Source organism: Lepisosteus platostomus, chromosome 22, assembly GCF_059453375.1.
Source record: "Lepisosteus platostomus isolate fLepPlt1 chromosome 22, fLepPlt1.hap1, whole genome shotgun sequence".
In the NCBI taxonomy this organism is placed as follows: Eukaryota; Metazoa; Chordata; class Actinopteri; order Semionotiformes; family Lepisosteidae; genus Lepisosteus; species Lepisosteus platostomus.
Window position 1 is genome coordinate 13,762,087 of NC_142632.1, and position 24,779 is coordinate 13,786,865.

At 44.7% G+C, this 24,779-nt stretch overlaps 2 protein-coding genes across 4 annotated transcripts; both read left to right on the top strand.

Moving 5' to 3' along the window:
* The first annotated feature begins 586 nt into the window (after positions 1-586).
* On the top strand, positions 587-17,935 carry akap10 (A-kinase anchoring protein 10). Of its 3 annotated transcripts, XM_088616401.1 has the most exons (16): positions 587-810; positions 2,172-2,341; positions 4,578-4,625; positions 6,943-7,128; positions 8,275-8,784; positions 9,170-9,268; positions 9,819-9,903; positions 11,216-11,339; positions 12,790-12,926; positions 13,223-13,367; positions 13,622-13,792; positions 13,879-13,988; positions 14,923-15,005; positions 15,512-15,564; positions 16,075-16,170; positions 16,766-17,935. In XM_088616401.1, the coding sequence occupies exons 4-16, from the start codon at positions 7,047-7,049 to the stop codon at positions 16,769-16,771; spliced, it is 1,701 nt and encodes a 566-aa protein (XP_088472527.1). In that variant the 5' UTR covers positions 587-810; positions 2,172-2,341; positions 4,578-4,625; positions 6,943-7,046; the 3' UTR covers positions 16,772-17,935. The 3 variants fall into 3 exon arrangements, with proteins under 3 accessions (XP_088472527.1, XP_088472525.1, XP_088472526.1); XM_088616399.1 differs by lacking the exon at positions 2,172-2,341; XM_088616400.1 differs by lacking the exons at positions 2,172-2,341; positions 15,512-15,564.
* Positions 17,936-19,210: 1,275 nt separating this feature from the next.
* LOC148643555 (zona pellucida sperm-binding protein 4-like) lies at positions 19,211-24,633 on the top strand. The gene is made up of 10 exons (XM_088616402.1): positions 19,211-19,776; positions 19,939-20,060; positions 20,161-20,302; positions 20,892-21,088; positions 21,201-21,298; positions 21,477-21,610; positions 22,508-22,697; positions 23,247-23,394; positions 23,754-23,820; positions 23,922-24,633. The coding sequence occupies exons 1-10, from the start codon at positions 19,545-19,547 to the stop codon at positions 24,005-24,007; spliced, it is 1,416 nt and encodes a 471-aa protein (XP_088472528.1). The 5' UTR covers positions 19,211-19,544; the 3' UTR covers positions 24,008-24,633.
* The last annotated feature ends 146 nt before the right edge of the window (positions 24,634-24,779 follow it).

Sequence of the window (24,779 nt, forward strand, 5' to 3'; positions counted from 1 at the left end):
AGGGACGAGGGTCGAATCATTGCGATTCTTTGCAAGGTGATAAAAAGCAAAACAAATGCCCGCTTATTGTTGCACATTTATGATGAGGAAATCGCAGCAGACATTTTAATCTAGTTGCTTTAACTTTTGCATTCTTTTAGGCGGGTGGCAGATGACAGGGTTATGCTTTTAAATATTATAAAAGATCTTGATTAGCGGATTCGTTTTTCAATGTGCTCTAAAAGTAAAAGCAAGTCGATCAGTTGATTCTGTTTTAAAACACTTTAGTTAAGGGTTGCAAGACACCGACATGTCAGCGAATCCATTACCCAAACATTTGACCTTTTACGTAACAAGTTTCGTATGTGCATTTGGGAGCAAATCATAGGAACACGTACCATTTCACAGTTTGTCATTCAACCCCACAACAATTCGGTCCTCCCTTTGTTCACCTTGCACTATCAAATCTATTGCTTATGTGCAGTAACGTTTGCTTGTTTAGGATTAGTCTAAATCTCTCGCAGACTTTCTCCAATCGATCACTGCAACTGGCCGGATTTTTTTCAATGAACAAACCAGGCATTACCCATGGTGCAACTGCAGCAATCCGGAAGTGAGCTGTTTATTGACAATATGGCTGCCGGGTCTGCAGTGGGGGGAAGGAGGAAGTCTTCCCTTTGACAGCCCGTATCGCCGCGAAATAACACCCTCTAGTTTGGGCGAAAATCGGGATCTATGAATGAGGGGACGCGGAAGGACGCAGGATGCGCTCACTGAGTTGAGAAAACGTTGCGAACTCGAGAACAACCATGTCGTTTTTTAGGAGGAAAGGTAAGGAAGTCGAAAGGATAGCGGGAGAGCCAGAAAAAATGCATGTGAGCCAATGGGAAAAGGGGTGACAGCTCTGTCTAAAATCGCAGGCCTTTGGATTTCTCAAAAATGTGTTCACAGGCTCGTTATTCCCATGGCTCTTCATAACCGAAAAGGCAATTGTCTCGACTTTTAGTATCACAAACGGCATTATTCCAAGTATCCACATTGATCAAATCGATGGAAAAACATTAATGTCTGTGCATTTGCAAAATAACCGTTCATGGGAGTGTTAATTTTTAGATGTTAGTCATTTCCCCCGTTGAGTCGTCCTCTTTAATTTTTCTGGAGAAAGTATCAGATGCGCATCCGTGATTGCGAGGGTCACCAGTACATTGGTGTTGAGATCCGGACTCGATAGGAGCGGGTTGTTTCTGTTCATTTTCAGAAGGCTCCTGTATTCAGGTACATAGCTGTTAGGAAGCTGTGAAGTGGCTGTTTACACAGAATGTAGTTTATTTTTAAAAATACATTGGACTGTCCTTTTTCTGGACTCTCAGTAAGAAGTTACCCATTGTCTAATCGGTGACTGTTTTTTTTTATAGCTTTTGTTTTATTTAAAATGAACTGCTATTTTGACGTGTATATTCAAAACTACAAACTGTGGAAGAAGAATTTGTGTTACTGGCCTCAGTGAGAATGTGTTTAGCATTTCGTTTGGGGGATTTTAGCTTGAAATCGGCAGACTTCTGTAGTGGGTTTCATGCTAGGAGGAGAGGTTTTGTGGAATTAACGTGAATCTTGACTGCAGGCTCTGGAAGGTGTTAGCCTCAGTTAGGTTTTAGGCCCTATCCTGTACATGATAATAAGATGACCCCAAGGATGATTCCTAGGTACAATCTTGCAAATAAAAAATCAGCTCTTGCTGTCCTGTCGCACTCAATTTGGGTCACACGGAAAGCAGTTTAATTTTAACATGATTGAAACTTAATGGGAATCTAATGCTGTTTTACTGCAATTTGCAAGCCAGATGAGATCATTGATCACTAAGTATGTTAGTTTTGAGAGACAGCAAACCTTCATTAGTAATCAATAATTTAGTTTTAACTGAAGAGAAAGGTGACAGGTCAAATGGCTACCAAGTAGACAAATATGAAAAATTATAAGACCATCTAAATTAACAGGTAACCAGTACCCATGTCCTCTACCTATTCACCCATTTTCTAACCACTTCACCCAAAACAGAACTGAGGGGGAGCTGGGGCCTATCCCAGCAAGCAGTGGGTGTGAGGCAGGGTGCACCCTGGGCAGGATGCCAGTCCATCTCAGAGCATACCCACGCCCTTTTTTGGTTTTTTTTCCTGTTCTTTTTGTCCCCTTAGACCTGGTGCTTCTGTTTTCGTTGAGGATAAGAGGCGTAGCATAGGTGTCACAAAACTGGATCCAATTGCTGTGCCTTAACAAGAAACCATTGCAGAATTGCACATCATCAACCACTGAATTGTATCTGTAAGAAGAAAGACGCATTCAGTTTTCTCTCTGCCCAGGCAAGGTGCTCTTGCTTTATAATTTTCAGTCAATAACCTGGTCTGTCTGTGTAGTTACAGGATTTGTAAGTCAGCCAATCCCAGAGCTTGGTTTCCCCATGAACTTATTTCTTTTGTATGACAAACCTTCTAAATAAGCTGAAAAAGTGCTCATTTTCTGCTTTAGAGTATTGCCTGCTTTCATATTCGATTCACAAATACACATACACATGTTTTTGAGCACTGAAGATGTGCAATTAAACAAGCTGTGCTGCCCAAAAAGCATTCGAATGTACAGTTGACTTCAATGGATGTTTGTTGTACGGCTGTACGTTCGAAGCTAAAAAACAACCCTGTCTGGCGGATATCCTGTTACGTTGGAAGCTTCAAATTATGTTCCGTTTAATTGGAAAAAAATGTCCTCTGAGATCAGCAACCTCACTCTTGCTGAAAAGTGAATCTGTCGTGGTTTGATAATGCAGAGTACAAGTACAGTACATTCAGCGGCCAGAAAGAGAGGCAAGGGATGAATGTGTCAGCACTCGCAGTGCAAGCAGTATTCATTGTGAAGAGTCCAGTCAATCCAGACACTCTGCTGTCAAATCAGATACCAGATAAGAATACAGTAGTAGATCGCTATCTGACTGATGCTCTTTCCAATCTCATAGTGTAACCCACAGAGTTGAGGTTGGCCTTTTATTAAAGCAGTCTCTGCGTTTAAGTGTCTCGAAACCCATTGCCTTTGTTTTAACAGGAACCTAATGGATAAAAGGTTCCGTCGCACCATGCTAGGATCTGATGACCTACTTTCTGCACTGTGCTGGGGTGGGATTAAGTTTCTTTCGCTATGCCTATATGCAGAGCCCTTCTTTGCAGAGAAGACTATTTTGATCTTCAGAGCAGGGGGTTCAGGTGAGAAGAAAAAGTGGTGGGCAGATAAGATAAGATTGCTTTGGCAGCCTCTCGTGTCTTTTGCGCAGCTCATCGGAGTGGCACGACAGAGAGGCAGCGTTCCCTGCGTCTGCGTGTTTTCCAGCAGCCATATCACCCTGCAACTCACAACTGGCAACCCACTGAAGCTAAGCAGGTGTGAGCCTGGTCAGTACCTGGATGGGAGACCTCCTGGGAAAAACTAAGGTTGCTGCTGGAAGAGGTGTTAGTGGGGCCAGCAGGGGGCGCTCACCCTGCGGTCCATGTGGGTCCTAATGCCCCAGTATAGTGATGGGGACACTATACTGTAAACAGGCGCCGTCCTTCGGATGAGACGTAAAACCGAGGTCCTGACTCTCTGTGGTCATTAAAAATCCCAGGGCGCTTCTCGAAAAGAGTAGGGGTGTAACCCCGGTGTCCTGGCCAAATTTCCCCCCTGGCCTTTACCCCATCATGGCCTCCTAATAATCCCCCTCTATGAATTGGCTACATTACTCTGCTCTCCTCCCCACTGATAGCTGATGTGTGGTGAGCGTTCTGGCGCACTATGGCTGCCGTCGCATCATCCAGGTGGATGCTGCACATTGGTGGTGGTGGAAGGGAGTCCCCATTACCTGTAAAGCGCTTTGAGTGGAGTGTCCAGAAAAGCGCTATATAAGTGTAAGCAATTATTATTATTATTATTCATTGGATACCTCCTCTTGCCCAGTCAGGCTATCTTCCCAGGTCTGTGTAATAAATGGGTCATAAACAGTGCTAGAGCCTTTTCTTATCTCCGTTTCACCAAATAATGAAAACCTGTCCCTGCAGTAATTTTTGGCTTGTGCACCTTGCAAGCGACTGCTGAACAGGACGCTGTTTCACACCATTGCAAACGTTAGAAGGGTTACAAACAAAAGCAGGCAAAGCAGCCCGTCTTGCAGTTAAGGCCTGTTTGTGCACACTATTCTTTTTTGTCTCTTTTTGCTGGACTACTATTTGGATTTCTTGTAAAATGACTCTTTATAAGTAACAGTTCTGCAGTTTGTACCAAGTTAATGATGTAGAGCGGAAGCCAGGCAGCAGCCTGAAAGCTTTGAGAGCAGAGAGGCCCAGCAGATTAAAGCTGTGCAGTTGTGTTGTGGCTGATCTTATCATCTTTCTCTCTTGATACTAAATGTCTGATGTAAGAGTAGAGACCATTTTTCATTGTTGGTTTACATTTTTGGTCTTGCGGTGATGCCTGTGCGTCTTGAGTCTGCAGTTCCGGTGTAGCAGACGTTACCGTTGGGCTGAACTGCTGGAGCAAATGACTTTCTCCTAATAATCCGGTCTTTATTTCTCACCTTGCAGTGAAAGGCAAGGAACACGAGAGACCAGCAGATGTGAAAACCAGCAAAGGTATGAAACCCATGCTCTCTTAGTCTGTCGTTTCATTTTTGTTTTAGTAAGTAAATGCAAAGCACATCAATATTTGATGTGTCTGTGTGTGCGCTGGCATTTTTGTGTTGTGGTTGTGCACTGGTGATTGAGAAAACAGCTACTCCTGAAACAGTACGCTAATCCGATTATCATATCTTCACAAGGGGATGCTTATTTCCTCTGCTAGACACCAAAGTTAACACTTCAAACACGTTACGCAGCAAAAGGGAGGTTAAAGACAACCAAAAGAGAATCCCTTCTTCTGTATGGAAAACCCTTTGCTGTTCTAATTTTTTTTTTCCTCAGTGGGACCGAGGATATGTAAAAATTTAGCATTTCAAAAATAAGCGATACTGCATTTCCCCGTGCATCCTGTGTTACAAGAAACAGCAGCAGATTTCTGGAGATAGCTGTGAAACACAAGTAGATTCGTATGTGCAAACGAGATGTTGGATGAGTTAGTTAATGCATATGCTGGGATCAAAATGCATCAAGTAAAATGAAGAACGTTTGATTCAGTCCAAACAAAACACCAGATTTAAAGGGAAGCACTCCTCTGAATGTTTAAGTGTGGGGTCAGTAAAGCTGTAAAATGTTTTGTTTTTGCGTTATGGGCAGGCGGTCCTGACACCAGGAAATGACATTCCTCATTCCTCCAGTCGTACACAACCCATTTGTCAGACAGGAATCTAGGAATGACACAGCAGCAGGGAGGAGCGGACTTTTAAATAGAAAACAAACGTCCGACACCTTTAAAAACACAGGTGCTATTCCCCTTCGAGACGCGTGCTGCAAGGATCATCAAGAGCTGAGGGGAGGCCTGTGTGGCAGCGATTGATTTAGCCCAGGCAGGTGCTGCAGGTCCTTCACCTTTTTCGTCCTTCCTGGGATGGAAGCATTTGGTACTCTTCCTCCCACGCTCCCCCCCCCCCAGGGATGATGAGGCGCGACCCAGCCGAGCTGCGGGATGGCAGGGCAGGGTGGAGTCAAAGACGTGGGTGGGCTGCTGTGCTGTATCTGGCCGGGGGGGGGGGTGCACACTGAGACACATCATCACGTCTCCGCAGGTGTGGTCTGGGAGCGAGGCAGTCAGCAGTTCCCAGCCCAGCCCCGGCACGGCTCTGCTGCGCACTGCTCTGAGGGTTTGTATCAAAGGGGAAAGATCTGGCCTTGTCATCCTACTGCTCCCCCATCCATGGGAGCACAGCTAGTTCACGGTGCAGCTGACTAAACAAACTCAACTCCCTTCTGCAAAGGAACAAGTAAAGGTTTATTCCAAGCTGAGAAGAGAAGAAAAGAAGCACAGCGTTTCGACTTTGGAGCCTTCTTTGGGTGTCACAACTGAAGGCTCCACAGTCGAAACGTTGTGTTTCTTTTCTTCTCTTTTCAGCTTGGAATAAACCTTTACTTGTTCCTTTGCAGCTTATGCATGCTGACACAGTAACCTACTTGAACTCCATTCTATAAGTACCTCAAAACCTTTCAGTGCTGACTTTGCTCGCCTGCATTAAAGCAGAAATTCGTTGTATTAGAACTAGAAGCCACATAACACCTCTACAGACACACACAGACATTAATTTTGCAAATTATAATTACACAGTGGCGATCTAACATCTCATTAAAACAACATACCAATATGCCTATATTGTAGAGGAGAATCAGCCTGGGTCTGATGCATGTTTTGATGGTTGTTACCATGCAAAATGCCTTTAGATAACTTGGATTCTGGTCGGTTCACTTTTGTAATTAGTGGTGGCTGAGGGATCTGTTTTTCCCTGTTTAGAACTAGGAGTGTGACAATTGCTTGTCTGGGTCTGTCTGCGGTATCAATGTTTTATTTGTTAAAAGGAGTTTGCAAACCCTTTATATTTGTTTGAGCTCTTTGTCGATGTCATCAGTATTTTTTATTTTAAAATATTAAGGATTGTCCTAATTGTTTTTTTTGCAAATGCAAAGCGCTGCTGTTGTTATTAAAGTTATGAAGTACTGTTAAGTATGAAAATAAACATTAAACAGTATTATAGATAGCAGTGCCCACAGTGGACAGAGTTTTCAAACGCGAGCAGTTAACGGGGGGACTGAGTCACAGTACTGAAGAGCTTTCTCATGGGGAGAGTTTTAAGGCTGAGGTTTGTCATCCCTGGACACTTGGGTCAGTTAGAAATGAAGTGCTTTGTGGCTCTTTAGCACGCTGTTGTGCTCCTGTGCTCTGACACTTGGCACTCCCTCTGCTGCTGTCGAGAGGGTGGGCCTTTGAGGTCTGTTTTTAAGGGACACCTTGTTTTGTTTTTTTCAGCTCCGGCGCCAGCTCCGTCGCCCTCTCTGGCTGTCCGAAATCACCATGGCATCCTGGAGGCAGCAGGGCCCAGCCATGTGGCCATCAACGCCATCTCTGCCAACATGGACTCCTTCGCCCGGGGGCGGACGGCCATCCTCAAGAAACAGCCCAGTCACATGGAGGCCACTCACTTCGGGGACTTAGGTACGGTCCCCTGGCTCCTAGCCCTCATCGACCCCAGAGAGCGCTCACTTTCCTGAAAAACCAGCTCACAGCTCGGGCTTTTCTGCTCCAGCTGCGGATCTTGCCCTTTCTCCATGCAGTAGGTTCTCATGAAGATGAGCTCTTTCTGTGGGGAGCAAGGAGGTTGTGATGAGTAAAAACAAGAACAGGAATAGTGTTCTCCTGAGTCTAAGTTCATTTTTGAACCAACTGTTGTCCTTGGCGTGAATGTTTTCTGTTCTCATTCTTGTTCATTTTTAGCCTTGCGTGACTCAAACAGTGCAGCCGTTGTCTTCCCAGCTCTAAAAGCTCAGAGAGGAAGGGCTGAGCAAGAGTGAATCTTGTAAAGGGTGGAAGGGAGGGGATGTCGAATTTATATACCAATATCTGGCTTATAGAGCAAGACCCTGGCGTCCTGCGTTGAAAACTGGCAGTTTAATGGGGTGTGTATCACAATTAACATTTTTGTCTGAGCCATCTTGCTGCCATGACCCTCTTTATTCCAGAGCCGCTGTGCTCTTGTTCCCTGATCGCGTGACTCTGAAGCTGGTTTTTATGACCCAGATAATAGTTGGATTCTTTCAATAGTACTTACAGGAATGAGTTTCGCACTTTTAGTTTTCTACAATAAAATAATACTTAAGGAACAATATGAATTGAATTTTCAATAGAAATTGAATAATATAAGGTTTATAATTGTTCTGCACACGCGTATCTAGTAATAAAATGGCAATTATCATAAGAGGTTTATGTTAACATAGTTTTCTTAGTCATTGTTTTAATGGAAAAACTCTCCAATCACAGCTATGGTGCATTCAAATGTGCAAATTTGATTGAGGATAGAATCTTATGATCGTTTCCCCCTTTTTCTAAGCCCAAAACAGCCCATTTTAGGCCACTTTAAATGCAGGATTAATACAGAAAAACCAACAGCTAATTAATTAGGTTTTTACTTGGAGCACTATAAATGGAGAAACTCCCCAGCGTTTGGTCAGAGCGAGAAAGCAGTGAGCTGACGTGCGCTTCGGTTGAATATGTCGTGGTGGCGTTTTGCCTAAAAAGAGCCTGCCGGGGGGAACTGAGAGCGAGCGGACTGACAGTGCGGAGCCTCGCGGTGCTGTGTTGCAGGCCGGTCCTGTGTGAACTACCAGGCCCAGGAGACCAGGTCGAGGCTGTCGAAGACGGTGGAGCAGATTCTGCGGGACGGCGTGGCCATGCCCTACTTCGTGCAGCACATGGAGCTCCAGGGGGCGGACCACCTGGTGAAGTTCTGGCTGGAGGCCGAGAGCTTCCGCTCCGTGAGCTGGTCCCGGATCCGAGCTCACAGCCTGAATTCCGTCAAGCACAGCTCGCTAGCCGAGCCCGCCTCCCCCTCGGCCAGGCCGCCCCGGAGCGGGGACCCTGCGGAGGGGGACCCCCAGGACTCCCGCACCCCCAGCCCCACGAAGGGGAACCCGTACAGCCACGCCCGGACCTCCCCGAATAACTCCTTCAGCTCGGACGAGAAGGAATCGGATGCACTCCAGGGGGGCCCGAAGGCAGACACTCCCACACGGCAAGCTTCTTCCAAGGCCGGGACGCCTTTCAAACTCCAGCCCAGCCACGCACTTAAAGATCTGTCTGAAAAACTCATGAAAAGTAAGTCAGAATTTTGCCATCCTCGTCTGAAGATGTCTGAATCGTTTTCCGTAGAACTAGAATTTCCCGCCACGTTAGTTACTGTGCTGCAGTGTGCTCTTTTGTGTGCTGATATCTGAGTCTTCAGTGTGGCCGGATAGCTGCAGCGTGTGCACAAATGTTATGTAAAAGTAATTAGGCTAAAGGAAAACAAATCATCTGTGAGCAAGACTGTGTACTGAGTCATTAAGCATGTAACTCTCCTCCGATGCTGCACAGTGATCTCGATCCATCAGAAAATTCAGGTGTAGTTTTTACTTGAGTTAGTTGTCTAATATCAGCTGGCTTTGAGGCATAACAAGACGTTCGCTGTTCATTGTTTTATTTTCTCATTGCTCTCTCCTAGGTATAGAACGAGATGCAGTGGACATTTTTACCAAATATATCTCTCCGGATGCTGCTAGGTCTATTCCCATCACAGAGGCGATGAGGACTGACATTGTGGGTAAGAGATCAAAGGACGTTCACTCCCTACCCTTGGGAGTAACTCCATAGCTGTTAGGTTTAGGTAAACTGGCATGGAATCATTTTACACCGTGCAGTCTAGGGCAAGTCTAGGCAACACTGGGTTTGGCAACACTGGGTTTTATCTTTGAATTCATTGTATTTAACAAATTGCATTTTGTTTCAGAGGTTTCTTCATCATTCAAACCATTTAAATTTAATTGTCTTCAAAAGTATATTTATTGATGGAATCATACCGGTGACTGCTGGCAATGAAGACAAAGCTCACACGGTTTCTTTCCCACATCAAGAGGTCTTGGATTGTTCATACTCCTTTTGCTGATGTATTACGATAGCAGCTGTATTATTGTTATATAAAGCAGAATGAAGGTTAATGAATGACTCTACACATACAGACGCCATTAGCTTCCTGTGATAAGCAAGATCTATGTTGCTCACGCATGCTTCAGCTCGAAAGAGGTTTGAGAACTCTTCTCATGCACATCCGCAAACTGACTGTGCTTTTTTTTGTGTTTGTTGCTTTTTCGCAGCTAAAATCTGTGGTGAGGATGGGCAGGTGAATCCGAACTGCTTTGTTAACGCACAGTCTGCAGTCTTCAACATCATGGAACAGCAGTAAGTGATTGCTCAGGTCACTTTGATTCTGTCATGTTTGAGATTCTTGTCTCAGTAACGGTGCCACAAGGAGATTGTTGTGGAAACTTGCACACGTTGTTAACTAGCGTGTATTGTTGCAATTGGTGACCCCAACACCTGACGTCGGGTAACAACTTTGGCAATAAGTGTCCTGAATAATTATCAGCATACAAAGTGAATTGACATTCCGATGTCAGAAGTGGTGTAGTCTTTACCAGTGGCAAGTTGTCAGTTCCTTTTAGCCTCGGGCAAGGTTTTCTGGACTGAAAAGCACTGTAAATGGGCAGTACAATTTCATAAGGCCTTTCCAATTTCTCAACTGAAAACTCACGACACAGACTGAAATCATGCTTCCACCTTGTGGTCAAACCTTCTTTATCTAGTCTGAAACCCTGTGAATTACTTTGACAGATTTCATGTTTTAGATGCTACTAATTTTCATTGGATCGTTCTAATCCTCCTTGCTCACTGTTTGCTTTGGGGCGGGGCAGTAAACACAGACAGTCAGCTGCTACAAATCTCCACTGTTCTCAAACAACGGTCAAAATAACTTGTGTTCACAATCTAAGGCCTTAGAGTTTGAAAATAAAGTTTAGAAGTACATTCATTCTTGCAGCAGACTATGTCAAAGGATGTACTCACATAGCCGAATCATGTGTGTGGATGGGGGCATACTCTTTTATACAACCTAATGTTTCATTCCTGCTTCTAAAAATGTGCTATTTGACAATACGATTCTGCTAATGCAGAGAGTTAAACAGAAGCCCCTACTTGAGCCTAGATGTCACCTGATCCAGTCAGACCTTCTCACACTGTAGCACCTGAGACCACAGCTAACAAATGACATGGTAATATCCTAGGCCCAACTTTTTCTTCTCCATTGACACCTTTCCTGCCCTGAGTCTTAAGAAGACCTTTTTGCCAGAATATATATTTTGCGCGGCAGAATACGGTCAAAGCAGAAGCACCATGCATAACAAGAAAATAATCAAATAACAAAGTCATCTGTTCCATATTATGGTACGTAATCTGGTGTTTGAGCTCGTCAATCTTTTTCTATTGTCAGTTTCTCTAATTTGCATGAAGTCGTATTCCTGTCCATTTTATTAGGTTTTTTTTCCTGTAAGGGATGAATGTTGCTCTCTGAGCATCGTGTTCCCATGATTAATTTATGAAGGAGACGGTGGAAGTTACTGGCCCGGGTTTTGGTGTGGAAAGGCTGTGCTGTGAAGTACCTACCGCTCTGTTTGGGCCATTTGTGTAATAACTGTGTTTTTTCCTCCCTGCGCAGGCACTTTAGTGAATTTTTAAGGAGTCATTATTTCTGTAAGTACCAGATTGAAGTGTTGACCAGCGGAACGGTGTACTTGGCAGACATCCTCTTCTGCGAGTCGGCTCTCTTCTACTTCTCCGAGGTGAGGGAAGTGCTCTTGCACGCCCATTCTACAGTACATGTCATCGCCACTTCCACCGCCCGGGGTGACACCTTAATTCTGCCTCGGCTGCCCAGCCTTGGTCCAGAGGTCTGCACGAGTCGATGGCTTGGCCATACGTGAAAGAGAGCAATTTTTAATTATTTTTTTTTTCCTGCGCGTCTTCTGTATCTGTAACAAATTCAGCCAGAATCATACCGGCCTACATTCCTGTAAGGGGCAATGGGGGGTTTTCAGCTGCAGGGAGTCTTGTTGTTAGAGGGGGGAAAAAAAAAGAAGGTTTGAACATCAGCAGAGGGACTTTGTTCTGAAGCTCTGGAGCTGAATGGGGGAACAAGGCTGGCAAAGTCTCTCTCACGCATTAAGAGGTCTTGGATTATTTATACCCCTTCTTTAAGGTGTTAGAATGCCAGCTGTGTTATTGTTATGTCAACCAAAATTGAGGTTTTTAAGGTTTATGATAAGCAAGATCTATGCTGACTGTATGTGCTGTGGCTCAAAAGAGGTTATTCTTTGAGCTTATGTTTTAAAATGTGCCTGCTGTTTTTTAAGAACATGCAAGCACAAGAATGGTAACAAATGAGAGAAGTCCATTCTGCCCATCTAGCCTGTTAGGTAATTAGTAACAAATTGATCTAAGTAGCTCATCCAGCCCCTTCTTGAAGGAAGCTAGTGTGTTGGCTTCAACAGCAGGTCTGGGTAGCTTGTTTCATACTCCCACCACCCTTTGCATAAAGAAGTACCTGCTGTTCTCAGTATTAAAAACACTTCCACTCGTGCTCTTTAGTTTACATTGATTCTGAAGAATTCCTCTGGGCTGACCTTGCCTGTGGTTTTGAGGATTCTGCATACTGTAATCAGAATTCCCCATAGTTTTCTGTTTTTAAAACTAAATAGTTCCTGCAGCCTCTTAGTGTAGGGGTATTTCTTTAAACCCTGATATGTGTGAAGCGCATCTGTTAACCATAACACTAAAATAAAATAAAATTCATCGTAAACAAGGAGACATGACTGTTGCTTCTTAGAATTGATCTAGCAGATGAAGCAACAGATATTTAACAGTTATTCCATTAGTCATAAATTTACTATCAGTTGAGGTCCAGTTGATAACGCACCTCCAGGTGTTCAGTAGTGATGAGGTTAGGTTAGGGTTAGCATGAACACTGCTGTAGATAGGTCGTCATAGATTATTAACATTCTGGGGAACCTCGGCTGAAAGTAAGTTGGGCATTAATAGAATATCCGTTAAAGAATTACTTAACTGCAGCTTAGCTTTACTAGGAAAAGATCAGCATGTTGACAGCAACAGCTGTGTTGTTTTAGGTCTTAAAGGGACGTTCTAAAAATCAACACTAGCATGTAGCTGTCAGTCAGCTGGGTGATAAAGGCGTCATCAGCAGTTCTGTTTCCTCTTGTCTCGTTCCGGCCGCAGTACATGGAGAAGGAAGAAGCTGTGAATATCTTGCAGTTCTGGTTGGCCGCAGACAACTTCCAGGATCAGCTGGCTGCGAAGAAAGGCCAGTACGACGGGCAGGAGGCGCAGAACGACGCCATGATCCTCTATGACAAGTGAGCAAGATGTCTTCCCTCACACTCTTCCTCATCACCACAGGGACACTCAGCCACTCCGCTCTTCCTGCTCCCTGGTCCAGACATCCACCAGGACTAAGTTACCCTTGTCTTGACAAATACTTTTCATTTTAAGTTATGTGTAAATTTGGTGGACAGCGTAGACAAGTGGCTGAAATGACTGGGCTCCTCACTGACACCACTGCGGACCCTGTAAAAGTGATTTTGAGGAAAGGGGCATCACAGCAATTCGTTCATGTCTCTGCCGCCTGTCCCCTTATTGGACTGTCTTGCAGGTACTTCTCTCTGCAGGCTACGAAACCCCTGGGCTTCGACGACTCCGTGCGGTTAGAAATCGAGTCCAATATCTGCAGGGAGGGCGGGCCGCTCCCCGATTGTTTCACTACTCCGTTACGCCAGGCATGGACCACTATGGAGAAGGTGCGCCATCACTTTGCCCTTTTCAGTACATGAAGCTCCACCCTTAGGCTTCAGAGCATTGTGCGTTGCTAATTTTCTTCCCCCTCACAACGTACCCCGCTGAGAATACTTAGGTACTAATTTCCTAATTCCTGGTTGTATAACTTGATCTCTATAATTAACTCAATTTTCATCTAGCCTTTGTCAGGCTCTGAAATGCGTTTTGTGGCGTGTTCTTATTTTTTAATCAATATCCCTCTTTCTTCTCTGTACAGGTGTACCTGCCTGGGTTTTTATCCAGTAACCTGTACTACAAGTATCTGAGTGACCTGATCAACTCCGTTCGAGGGGACGATTGTATCACAGGGAACATGTTGGTGCCAGGCCATGGTCTTCCACAGGACAGCGAGACAGGCTCGAGCAGCTCGGAGGGGACACACACCCAGGTACGAGTCTCTTTCTTCCAGGTGTGTGAACGGATGGCCATCTGTTGAGTTTCTCGTCTGATGTCTACGTTCCTTCTGGTTTACAGCAAGGCGCCAAAAAAGCAGCAATCAAAATCCTAAAAAACTTCGATGAAGCAATAACTGTGGACATTGCCAGTTTGGAACCAGAGTCTCTCTATCAGCGCCCATATGCAGGGTAATAAGTTGTCCCATTTTTTTCTGTCTTCATGTATTAAAAGAACTACTCATCTGAGGCTGAAAGCTTTCAGTCTTTATATTTAAGAGCAGCAGCTCTGAAATACAGTTATGGTTTATTCCATTCTTTGGTACAAAGGGTGATTCTTTTCCTCTTGTAGAAACGTAGCAGTTATATGTGTGGAGGAAGTTGTTTTGTAGAAAATCTTTTTGTCTTTCTCTTTAATATCTGAAGGTTTTGAACCTGAGTTTACCTAAAAGATACATCTCTATTGTCCTTCCAAAAGGGTGGAAATATGTCTTTGGCATCACCATAAAAAAACTACAAAACACAACACTCACTAGTCCTAGACATGCAGCAATACATATACTGTACACACATCTTGCTCTGTACCTATTACACTACCATTCCACATAATTCAATAGCTCCATACAGGAAACAATCAGCTGTGAAAACAATAACAAAACAGTTACAAACTGCAGTGAAAATGTGTTCAGCTGGAATTCTGTAATCTATTCATGGTAAGATGACAGGAAGACTAGACTTGCTTTTAATGGAGACATACACATGAAAGTACTTCGACCTTCCTCAGAAAAGTAATAAATCTATTCATACATATTAAAACTATGCTGCTTCGCCTTTGAGATCTGGTAAAACAAGTTTTGGAGAAAACAATAAAGACAGCTGTTGAAACTTTTGAAGCTGTGAACAAAAGAAAACTTGATTCCTCATATACAAGAAGGGCACTGGTAAGAGCTATTCACAAGCATGAGTCATAAGCAGTGAGAGTCACAGATTCGTTTTCACATGGCCAGATACACAGGAACAGAGCAGCTCTGTTCAGGCTGGGGAAATTGCTCATGTCCTGCAGCCACAGGCAGTTTGAACTCCAGCGGCGCCTCATGTGATGATGGAATTTATTTTTTTCCTTCAGAAGAATGACATTCGGGAAAGTGAATGAACTCGGACAGTTTATCAGAGAGGCCGAGCCAGAGCCAGATGTCAAGAAGTCGAAAGGTGCCCTGCTACAATTCTAAGACATTTTACAGCTTTTTGTACCATACTGCCATATTTTCTGGGGGGGGGTATCTTTCCATCGCTTTTTGTTAAATGTAAAACATTTTAAAAACTCGTACACTTCAAAGGGGCCGGTTGTGGGAGTTTTAATACAGCATATTGCTGATAAATTTGACTTAAATGCTGGTAGTTTCATTCGCTTCTGGAAAACCTGGTCCTAGTGTGAGTGGTGTCTGTGTCTGCTCTGCGATGGACTGGCATCATGTCCAGGCTGTACCCTGCCTTGTGCCTGTTGCTTGCCAGGATAGACTCTGGCTGCCCCACCACCTTGAACTGTGCTTTGAGATTTAAGTTTAGTTCAAAAGTCCTGACCTGACCTTGTAATGGCAGGAGGGAGAAATTATAAACTGAAGACATTTTTCTTTGACTCCCTGGTGCTTGTGGAGTTCCTGGTAGAGCCCAGTGTGAAGTAAATCAAACGTGTTTCTCTTTTCCTACTATCTCAGGCTCCATGTTTTCCCAAGCCATGAAAAAATGGGTACAAGGGAATTCAGATGAGGTATGTTAGCACAAGGTGACTTGGGGTCGTTCTGTTGCTCCTAGTATCCTTATAATTACACTGTTTGACAGTTAATTATGTGTAAATCAGTGCATCCTCATATACAGTACATGGTTGGTTTCTTTTCTTGTAGTTAAGACTATTTCATTGACATTGACAAACATTAAAACAAAAGACAGTAATTCACCTGCCCTGAATTAGTTACTGTATCTGTTCATTTATTCACATGGATAAAGGTGCTAACCACTGTCTGCTTCTGTACAAGCTGTTACAACATGTTTTTTAGAGTTCAGAGTCCTGCAGGTGTTCTGTGTCATCTTAAGTTACCAGCAGCTCTTCACCTGCAAGAAGTGTTAAATTTATGCCATTAAGGTCCCACTGGATTAGTTTATTTTTAGGATTAGTTTAGGAGTCCTGGGAGCTGAGTACCCCTGTTCTGTACTTTGTACTTCTGTAGTTCACCTGTCCCTTGGAAAGAAACCTCACAGCCTTTTCTCTTGTGTGATACAGGCCCAGGAGGAGATGGCCTGGAAAATTGCAAAGATGATCGTGAATGATGTCATGCATCAGGCACAGCACGAGTCCCCTTGTGAGAAGTCCACTAAGGTAGCCGACTGCACTGTGATTCTGGCATGTTGCTTTTGCTTTAATATCTCTCTTGTCAATTCTATATCACTGTTGGAGGTAGTTTTGAGCTCAATCAGTGCAACATTGTTGTTTTTTCCTTTCTTAAATATAATGCTGTACAGCAGCATTATTGAAATCGGAGTGGACATGAGTGTTAATGTTTCATGTCCTAGCATGCCACAGCCTCTGCTTTGTCATAGAACTTAGACATGTTGTTGATTTTGAGTCATATTCAGGAACTGTTTGCTATCTTGTTCAGTTTTTCCTAAGATGGAAACAAATGATGGAAGTAGAATGTCATCACCCAGGCTCTCTCAAAACCGTATTGCGAGAATAAATCTCAGCAGGTGCGCCCAGTTTTATTTTTAGTTTTGTAAGACGGGGGTTGTTTTTTTTTTCCCATTCCCTGGAACTTCGTGTGATGGTTATGGAATGACGAATACCCCTTTCAGGTTTGTGCCTGGTTGTGAAAACATTGCTGGGCTCTGTACTGCCAGCTGTGTAGAATGCACAGAGGGTCAGTCCTATCAAGTCCCTAGTCACCTTCTCAACAGTTGTTTCCTCCTGTCCACAGCTATGACCCCCTGAAGAACTGAAGGAAATCTCATTCTCCCAGCCGAAGAGTTGTTCAGAATCCGATGGGGGATGCTGGCAGAGGGGCCAGTGGCGAGTAACTGCACACTGTATTAATAGAACGTTACTCCTTCATTCATATGAAGACTGACAAGCCGCTCCACGACCTCAGGCACCACGTCACATGTGAGCTTTGAACTCTACACCCCCCCCCCTCCATTCTAACACTATGAAGGCTTTTACACGAATGAAGAAGAAAAACGGAGCAGCTGCACACAGGCCCAAGCAGGAACCTCCTACTCAAGGAACGCAGTGGCTGCTTGAAGAGGCCGCAGGTGGCGTGGGAAGTTCAGTAAAGGTGCTCGGGTTCCCTCCTGCTCCATTTTTACAGCGGCTGCTGAGTGAGACCACATGAATCTAAGGTCTTCGCAAAGTTGGCAAAGGCCTGGTCTTTCTTTTCAATTTTTTTTATTAGGAATTCGTTTACACTTATTTTAAAGGAACAGGTGATCTCTGATCAAGTTTGCCACAGTATGGTTTTATCTATGAAGGCATTTTTTTGGGGGGGGGGTATTCTCGCCCCACTGTCTTTTGTGAACACTCTTGGGGGGGGGGAAGCCAGTGTCTCCTTTTCCCATATCCTGTGGACCAGATGGGAATGTGTTATAACTGAAAGAGTAACCATTAGCTGTCCTAGCAGTGCAAATCGATTCATCCTTATCACCCTATTCGTGTCATTTATAGTGCACAGTTGTTTTTTGACAAGTTGTAGAAAACTCCCTTGGACCCCAGTGCTAAAAGAACAAGTTCTCTAGACTCCCTGTTATACAGCTGTAGGTTTATGGTTTACCCTTGTGAAATACTTTCTACCCAATTGTAAATGTTCGTTTCTTTTCTGGTGGTCACAGTTCTATACATTAAAAAATGATTTTTTGTATAACATGTTGCAAATAATCACAATGACTGTTTCAAGGGAAGGTGTACGTAGTGAATATCTTATTCTATTGAGACACATTGTGTAACTGTTAATAATAAGCAGAAAAAAAGACTGTGGGTATGGTTTTTTGGTACTGTGTACCACTACTATGTTTTCTGAAGCCTAAATATATGTCTACTTAATCTATAATATATTTAAATTGTGTTTGATTTCAAAATATATTATTGAAATGTATGTTAAGCGCCTTATGTCCTTCTTAAAAAAAAAAGAGATGTCTGTATAATAACGATAATGTGTTCAGATGATTTTAACCTTCCAATGTGAAGTTCATTGATTATGTTCTCACCTGAATGGTGGAGAACAGACTTGAAGTCAGCAGGGTTCATCAGACTATCCGATAGGGCTGCGAGGACACAGCTGATACAGAATGGAAAGCAGAGACAGAATAAAACAGGATCAGCGTTACTAGTAGGCTCCTTGAACTGGGGTAGCTGGTAAGACCCGTAACCTTGTACACAGGTAAGCTGAATATGTTCTAAGTGCAGCAAAGTGGTTTGTGACCCCTTGGATTTTCAGGGTCTTAGGTACTTCACCTGGATAAACTTTTCTGTGTAAATAAACAGACGATATATGAAAAGAGCTGCTGATCGGATCAGGACAAACTGTACACGGTGTGAGGAAAGATGAGTGAAGTATCATGAAAGTCTTCTGAAATGTTGGCCTTGGTTAAATTTGGAAACCCTGGTCCGGGATCCCAGTTCCCAGTCCTGGTCCTGGCTGCCCCAACACACACACACCCTTCGCAGCTGAGCTCATTGCTCAAACATTGTTACTGGAACCAACAACTTTGCAGGGTTTTTTCCTTCTCCTTCAAAGGCTGAAAATCTTCAATTATCCAACACATAAAATATTTAAAAGGCAACCACCTACTGTGCATGTGTAGGAACTGAAAACGAGAGTTCAGAGTAAGCGTACTAGGAGGTCTGTTGAGGATTCAATTAGAGTGCTTTGGTGGGATAGAATCCCGCAGGTGTGGGGGTCCCTTGGAACCCCCTGAATTAGATTCGTGCTCCGCTAGCAATACTGGAGTGGGGGAGAAAAAAAGACTTAAATATCTAAATTGACAACAGAACAACACAGTGTGTGTAATGTGGTAGTGCAGTGGTCAGCACTGCTGCCTCGCAGCGCTGGGGGCCATGGGTTCAAATCCACACCTGGGTTTCTGTCTGTGGGGAGTTTGTATGCCTTACTTGTGCAAACACTGGCCATGCAAGCGGAGCTCTGTGCTCTCTTGTCCTAAGTTCCGTGTCCCTTCTGTTTTACTGCGATTTCTAGCAGGGGTTTGCCCCCCCTAGGTTACATAAACTCATAAAATATATCCTGGATGGCCTGCCCTGGTCTGATCTAGTCAATCTCTCAATTCTTGCAACACATTCTGGCCACTTAAGCAGGTGACCAATAGCCAGCAGTCATTCCGGACTTAATTAAACAGATTTACTTAATTGATCAATATTTACATCTGTCCCACACCTTTACAAACTGATGATTGAAGGGTGATCGATAAGGCCTGCTGGACTGTGGCTCTTCAGGACCAGGAAGGACCGGCTGAGAACTCGCATACAGTCATAAAAATGATGGTAATCGCGTTGTCTTGCCTTTGGTTCGTCTTGAAAGACGACACACTCCACAAAGTGTCACCTGCGCTTGTTCTGGACGACAGTCCAATTAGAAGTAAAACAGGGGTCAGCTGTCTCTGATCCCCCGGCCGTCCGATTTAAAAGCTCTTTCCGGGGGGACGGGTCTGTCCGTTTGAAGCTCTGCTGTGGCGAGGCGAAGGTTGAAAATGAAGAATCTTTTGCTTGTGTTCAGACTTGCGCTGCTGATCTCTCTTGTGATCTCCTTGGATCACTCCAGGCAGCCAAACCAACACAGGGGCTACGTCTCCCTGTCGGACATCGTGCGATCGGCTGCTTACAGGGATCTGGTCGACGGCGTGTCGTGTCACGCCAATAACATGACGGTGAAAATCCTTAAAGAGCAATTCATTGACCTGCCGTTCAGCTTGTTTGTTGTGGGTGAGTGGAGGCCACGGCTGACGTTCACGTTTTCCTGCTTAGACCTTACTGTCAATTAACTAGGATCGTTGCGCCTTAGCCATTCTGTGATAAAGCCTGCCAAATCACGAAACTCCTAAAAATACCCCACACACACACGCAAAAAAAAAAAAAACGTTTCAGGTGCTGATGGGAAGCTCTACGATGCCATGGGAGTTGCGCCCAGATGCAGCTACGTCGTCGAAGAAACGGACCGTTACGTACTCTTGACGACCCCCTATAACGGCTGTTATGTTCAGAGGCGGGTAGGGCTTTATACTGTATATTCACACGAGTGCCCCTAACGTGTTCCTCTGCACCGAATTTAACGTGTTAATTGGCTCCGGTGGGCCTGATTCCCGTCAGGGAGATGTGGCGAGTCTGGTGACGGTGGTGAGGGGGACGGTTGATGGTGGACGCATCGAGGTGACCGAGAGGATCCCCGTGTCCTGCAGAATACCGCCTCTTCAGCCGGGCAACGTCGGCGTGAAAAACCAAAGCAGTTCAGGTGGGTAGCTGCGTCAGCATGCGTAGGCTGCCGAGGAACAAGTAATAGGATTATTCTATGCTGGGGGGGAGAAGAGAGAAAACGCAACGTTTCGGCGGTGGAGACTTCTTCAGGTGTGAGGAAGAATTAAAAACCAAAGTCTGGCGAGAGGTAAGGCGCAAAACTGTTCTCGTTTGCTCCGTAGTATCCTCTTCTGTGCTCCTTTAAACGCGAAAGGAAAGGTGTAGTATTACTTTTTTTATGATGATGTTGAATGAAGTTATACGCCTTGGTTTAATGGTAGAAGAGACTTTCGTGTAATGAGTACCCTGTTCTTAAGAATCTGCTTTCTTAAATGTCTTCCCCCCACCCCCCCCTCTGGCTTCATTGACTTGGGGTATATTCTTTCCCCACAGCAAAATCCTAGGGTATGGACTTCAGACACCCAATGCTTTGAATTCTGAGGAAATGTAAAGAACAGGATTTTGAATCAGATTATAGATTCCTGGGGGGGGGTGTATCTTCCCATTCTGAGTGTTGGGGTGTGGGTAGGGTTCTTTGGCACCAGTGTCCATGAGGGGTCATCAAGAGGTTGTGACTTGGCTTGCAGAGGGGGTCCCCCATCAGCATTGCGATAAGGACGGGTTCTTCAACATCGTTGTTCACCGCAATGCGACGGTCCCAGACCTGCTCCTGGAGACTGTGCAGGTGGCAGAAGGCAGGGGTGCTGGCTGTACCCCCACACGGATGTCCCCCGAGTCTGTGGCATTCCGGTTCCCCCTCACTTCGTGCGGATCGCGGATAAGGGTAAGGCCGTTCCCCGACCGTAGACGAGCGTCCGACAGACACCTGCGTAACCCTACGGATGGATGCTTTCGTTGACCTGTGAAACGGTAAGTCGATTTTGATAACCTTGCAGTTCTCCAACGGCAAAATGATCTATTCGGTGGACATCAAGGCCGAAAAAAAGATTCTGAGTGGAAGAAGGGGATCTATACTTCGGGATAGTTCTTTCAAGTAAGGTCAATCCAACCACCTTGCACATCATTTTTAATTGTTTGTTTGTCCTAGTTCCTAGAAACTTCTTTTTCGCTCTGCTACCTGTGATGTGGGTAGAAGTCTTACTTGAAACTTTTTTTTTTTCAAGCCACTCAAGTGATATTGGAGCATTGTAATCTTCTCTGGCCTCCCACAGGCTTACCGTCAGCTGCATGTTCTTGTTAATTGGTTCAGCCCAATTAAACACAGATGTGCAGAAGAAGACGCAGGCAGAGACTGCTGTGATGAAAAGTGAGGGAGCACTCCAGCTGGAACTAAGACTGGCTAAAGGTAGATGCTGTCTGACACAGTACTGGTACATGATGTAATATTTTTAAGTGAGATAGTATGCTATACTGGGCAAGTTTTAGAAAGGATTTGTGAGGGATCACGGCGTTAAACAGTTGCTGTAGCATGTTGGCCTGAAGCTTATTGGCTTTAATCAGGGACAGTGGCCTTAACTTCTGATTTTCTCACTGCTTCATCCAGTTCTGGGGTTGTGGGCGATGCCAGTCCATCGCAGGGCACACACAGATTCACACATGCACACACTCGCACCAGGGCTGGCTTTCCCAGAAGCCACTTAACCTTCCAGTATGCTTTTGGACGCAGGGGAGGGGGACAGAGCACCCAGAGGGAACCCGTGTGAACATGGGGAGAACATCCCAGGGCTCCAGGGCTGCTAAACCGCGATATTATGCACGGTGCAATGTAAACAGTAGATTAAAAACATTAGTAATTATCCATAAGAATGATAAATGTGGTTGGTGGGGGGAACATGGTAGTCCAAGTCAAAAGTGCCTAGTGCAGAGGTGCACTGAGTTCTGAGTCCTTGCGGTTACAGCAGCTGTTGAGGATGTGCCTGCAGTAGAGTGGAAGCTGTTCTTAAGCCTAGGGGCCTGTGCTTTAATGGTGCAGTACTGCCTGCTGGAGTGCAGGGGGGGGGAACAGTTTGTAGCCGGGACCGTTGGGATCCTGAGTGATGAATTGTGTTTCAATGCGACAGCGGATGGCGTGAATCTCGGAGATCTGGTGGTAAAACGCATCCTATAATTCTCTGTGCGTTTGCCAAAACCCCTTAGTAGTGCGTCTTTGTCATGCATGGTGGGATTGCTGTATCGTATAGCGGGGACGCTTTCTCTTAATGCTGGGAGAACTGTGACCACATGGCTGTTTCTGCACCTCCAGATTCCTCCTACGGCGCCTATTACTCCCCCCGGGACCACCCTGTGGTGCGCGTGCTACGCCAGCCTGTGTTCGCCGAGGTGCGAGTCCTCAACCGGGAGGATCCAGATCTCGTGCTCCAGCTGGGCGACTGCTGGGCCACTCCCAGCAGAGATCCGGGTGATCCCCGCCGATGGACCCTGCTGCAGAAAGGGTTAGAGAAGCCTAGCTGTACTGTATGGGAGGTTTGCAGATATCCCAAGTCTCTTTTTAAAGAGCTGGGAGAAGGCGATTAATCCGTTCTGTTAAGGCAGTAGCCTTAACAAGCTAAACTGGTTTAGCTTGTTAAGAGCCGAGTTGGACAGAAACACCTTCAGCCCTCCAGGGAGAGACGTGGACAGCCTTGTTTGATACCTTCTTTCCGATTTCCTGCCATATACAAGAGATCATGCTGTGCTAGTGCACTGTACCCCATTGCACAATTGTACAAGAGAATAGTTCAACACTATGGTAGTCTGCAATCAATCAGTTCTTCTGGGTTTCAAATCAAATATTCGATTAATAATGCAGACTGGACCAAAGTGAACTGCCTTTTTCTGTAACTGTGGCCTTCTTCCATCTATGATTACTGAAGAGCTGCATTTTAAGAAGATATTTTGGGAGAATGCGAGTGTTGTTCAGTGCTGGGTAAGAATATTTGACACTTGCATTGCATGTAAAATGGTGGGTTTAATGACCTGTTTTTTTTTTTTTTTAAATGCAGGTGTCCTTATACTGGTGATAACTATAAGACGGAACTTCAGCCTGTCTTAGCAGGTCCAAGTTCCAAGTTTCCAAACCACCGGAAGAGGTTTCGAGTCACCATGTTCAGTTTTGTGGACTCGCAGTCAACGCGAAATTTCCATGGTTCGGTAAGCTATCAGCCTACCGGTTATTAATGGAAACTCACCTTGCCTTTCCATCCCCATTGAACTAAAGATAGGCCATCTGTACCAGCTCCTGACATGACATGACATGGCGTTATTGTAGGCCACAGTATGAATGGCAGAGTCCTTGATCCTTAATTAAATGGAAATGATTTTATTCATTGCGACCCCTCTTCTGCAACGGCAAACTAGGAAATGGTTTGCATTGCATGAGGGTTGCTCCCTGTTTTGATTGAGTACTACCGAGTGGTTCTCTTCTTCAGCCCGTGAAAGTTGGCTTGAAATGCCTCGTTGCCGCCTACCGTATCGGAGGGCAAAAACCATCTTTTTCTGCTTTCGATCAGGTCTACTTTCACTGTGAGGCGGAGGTGTGTAAAGGTGGAACAGGCTGCACCCTATCCTGTACTAGTAGTGAGTATCAGGCTATTTCTATGCTCTTTTTTTTTTGTTTGTTTTTTTGCTCGCAGACATAATTGAAGGCTTTGGGCTAACATCCAGCTGTTCGTGTTTAGGAAAGAGGAGAGCCAGGGATCGGTGGAATGGGCGAATCTCCTCTCGTCACAGTGTCGTTTCAGGAGGTCCCTTTTTCATCCTTTAAAAAATAAAACCCCAAGCTGCAGGTACAGCTTTACTGTATAACGGGAGATCAGGAGATACCCCATGTCTGTATTTTTACTTAAATACAACCCCCATGGGGAAAAATAACTGGAACTTTGTTTCCCAAGATGATGGATATCGAAGGAACTTTGCTGTGTCAGAATCCTGCAAATTCCTGCAATTGTAAAGGTTTAACTGGAATCTGCGAAGCCAAAAAAAAAGGTTCTTTGTACAGTAGGTCCCTCTGCGACTGCAGTATACAAGCACTGCTTTAAAATCTGTGTGAACTTTTTTTTTCTAAATCTTAAGCAATGGATTTGTACACTTTCAAGGGAAACTTAATGCTGTTGGATCCCCTGTGAATAAATTAAAATGCACTCCCAGTAGAGAAGTAAAAGTCCAATTTCTGCTCTGGCCATTAGCCTTGTTCACCTGAACAATAAATGGCTTTACGAGGAAGTTCAGTCTCTCTGGAAGTAAAAAATATAGAGGGCGCTTTCTGCCTTATTAATAGAGGAAATTCATGTTTTGTTTTTTTTCTTGAGAGGTACTCCACAAGGCCTTTGTGCAGATTGGAAATGGTTACCTCTGTGCAAACCATTAAAATCTACAGCCTACTACAAAGTATCAAGTGGTGGAAATGATTATTTTCTTGCTGTCTTCTTTGCAGCATCTAATGCGGGGGTGTGAGGGGAGTTCTTTACTGTCTGCTTTGTAAAGACATGTGAAGGTGGACCCATCGTTCAGAGGACTGTTTTGTATGCTAAGGTGTG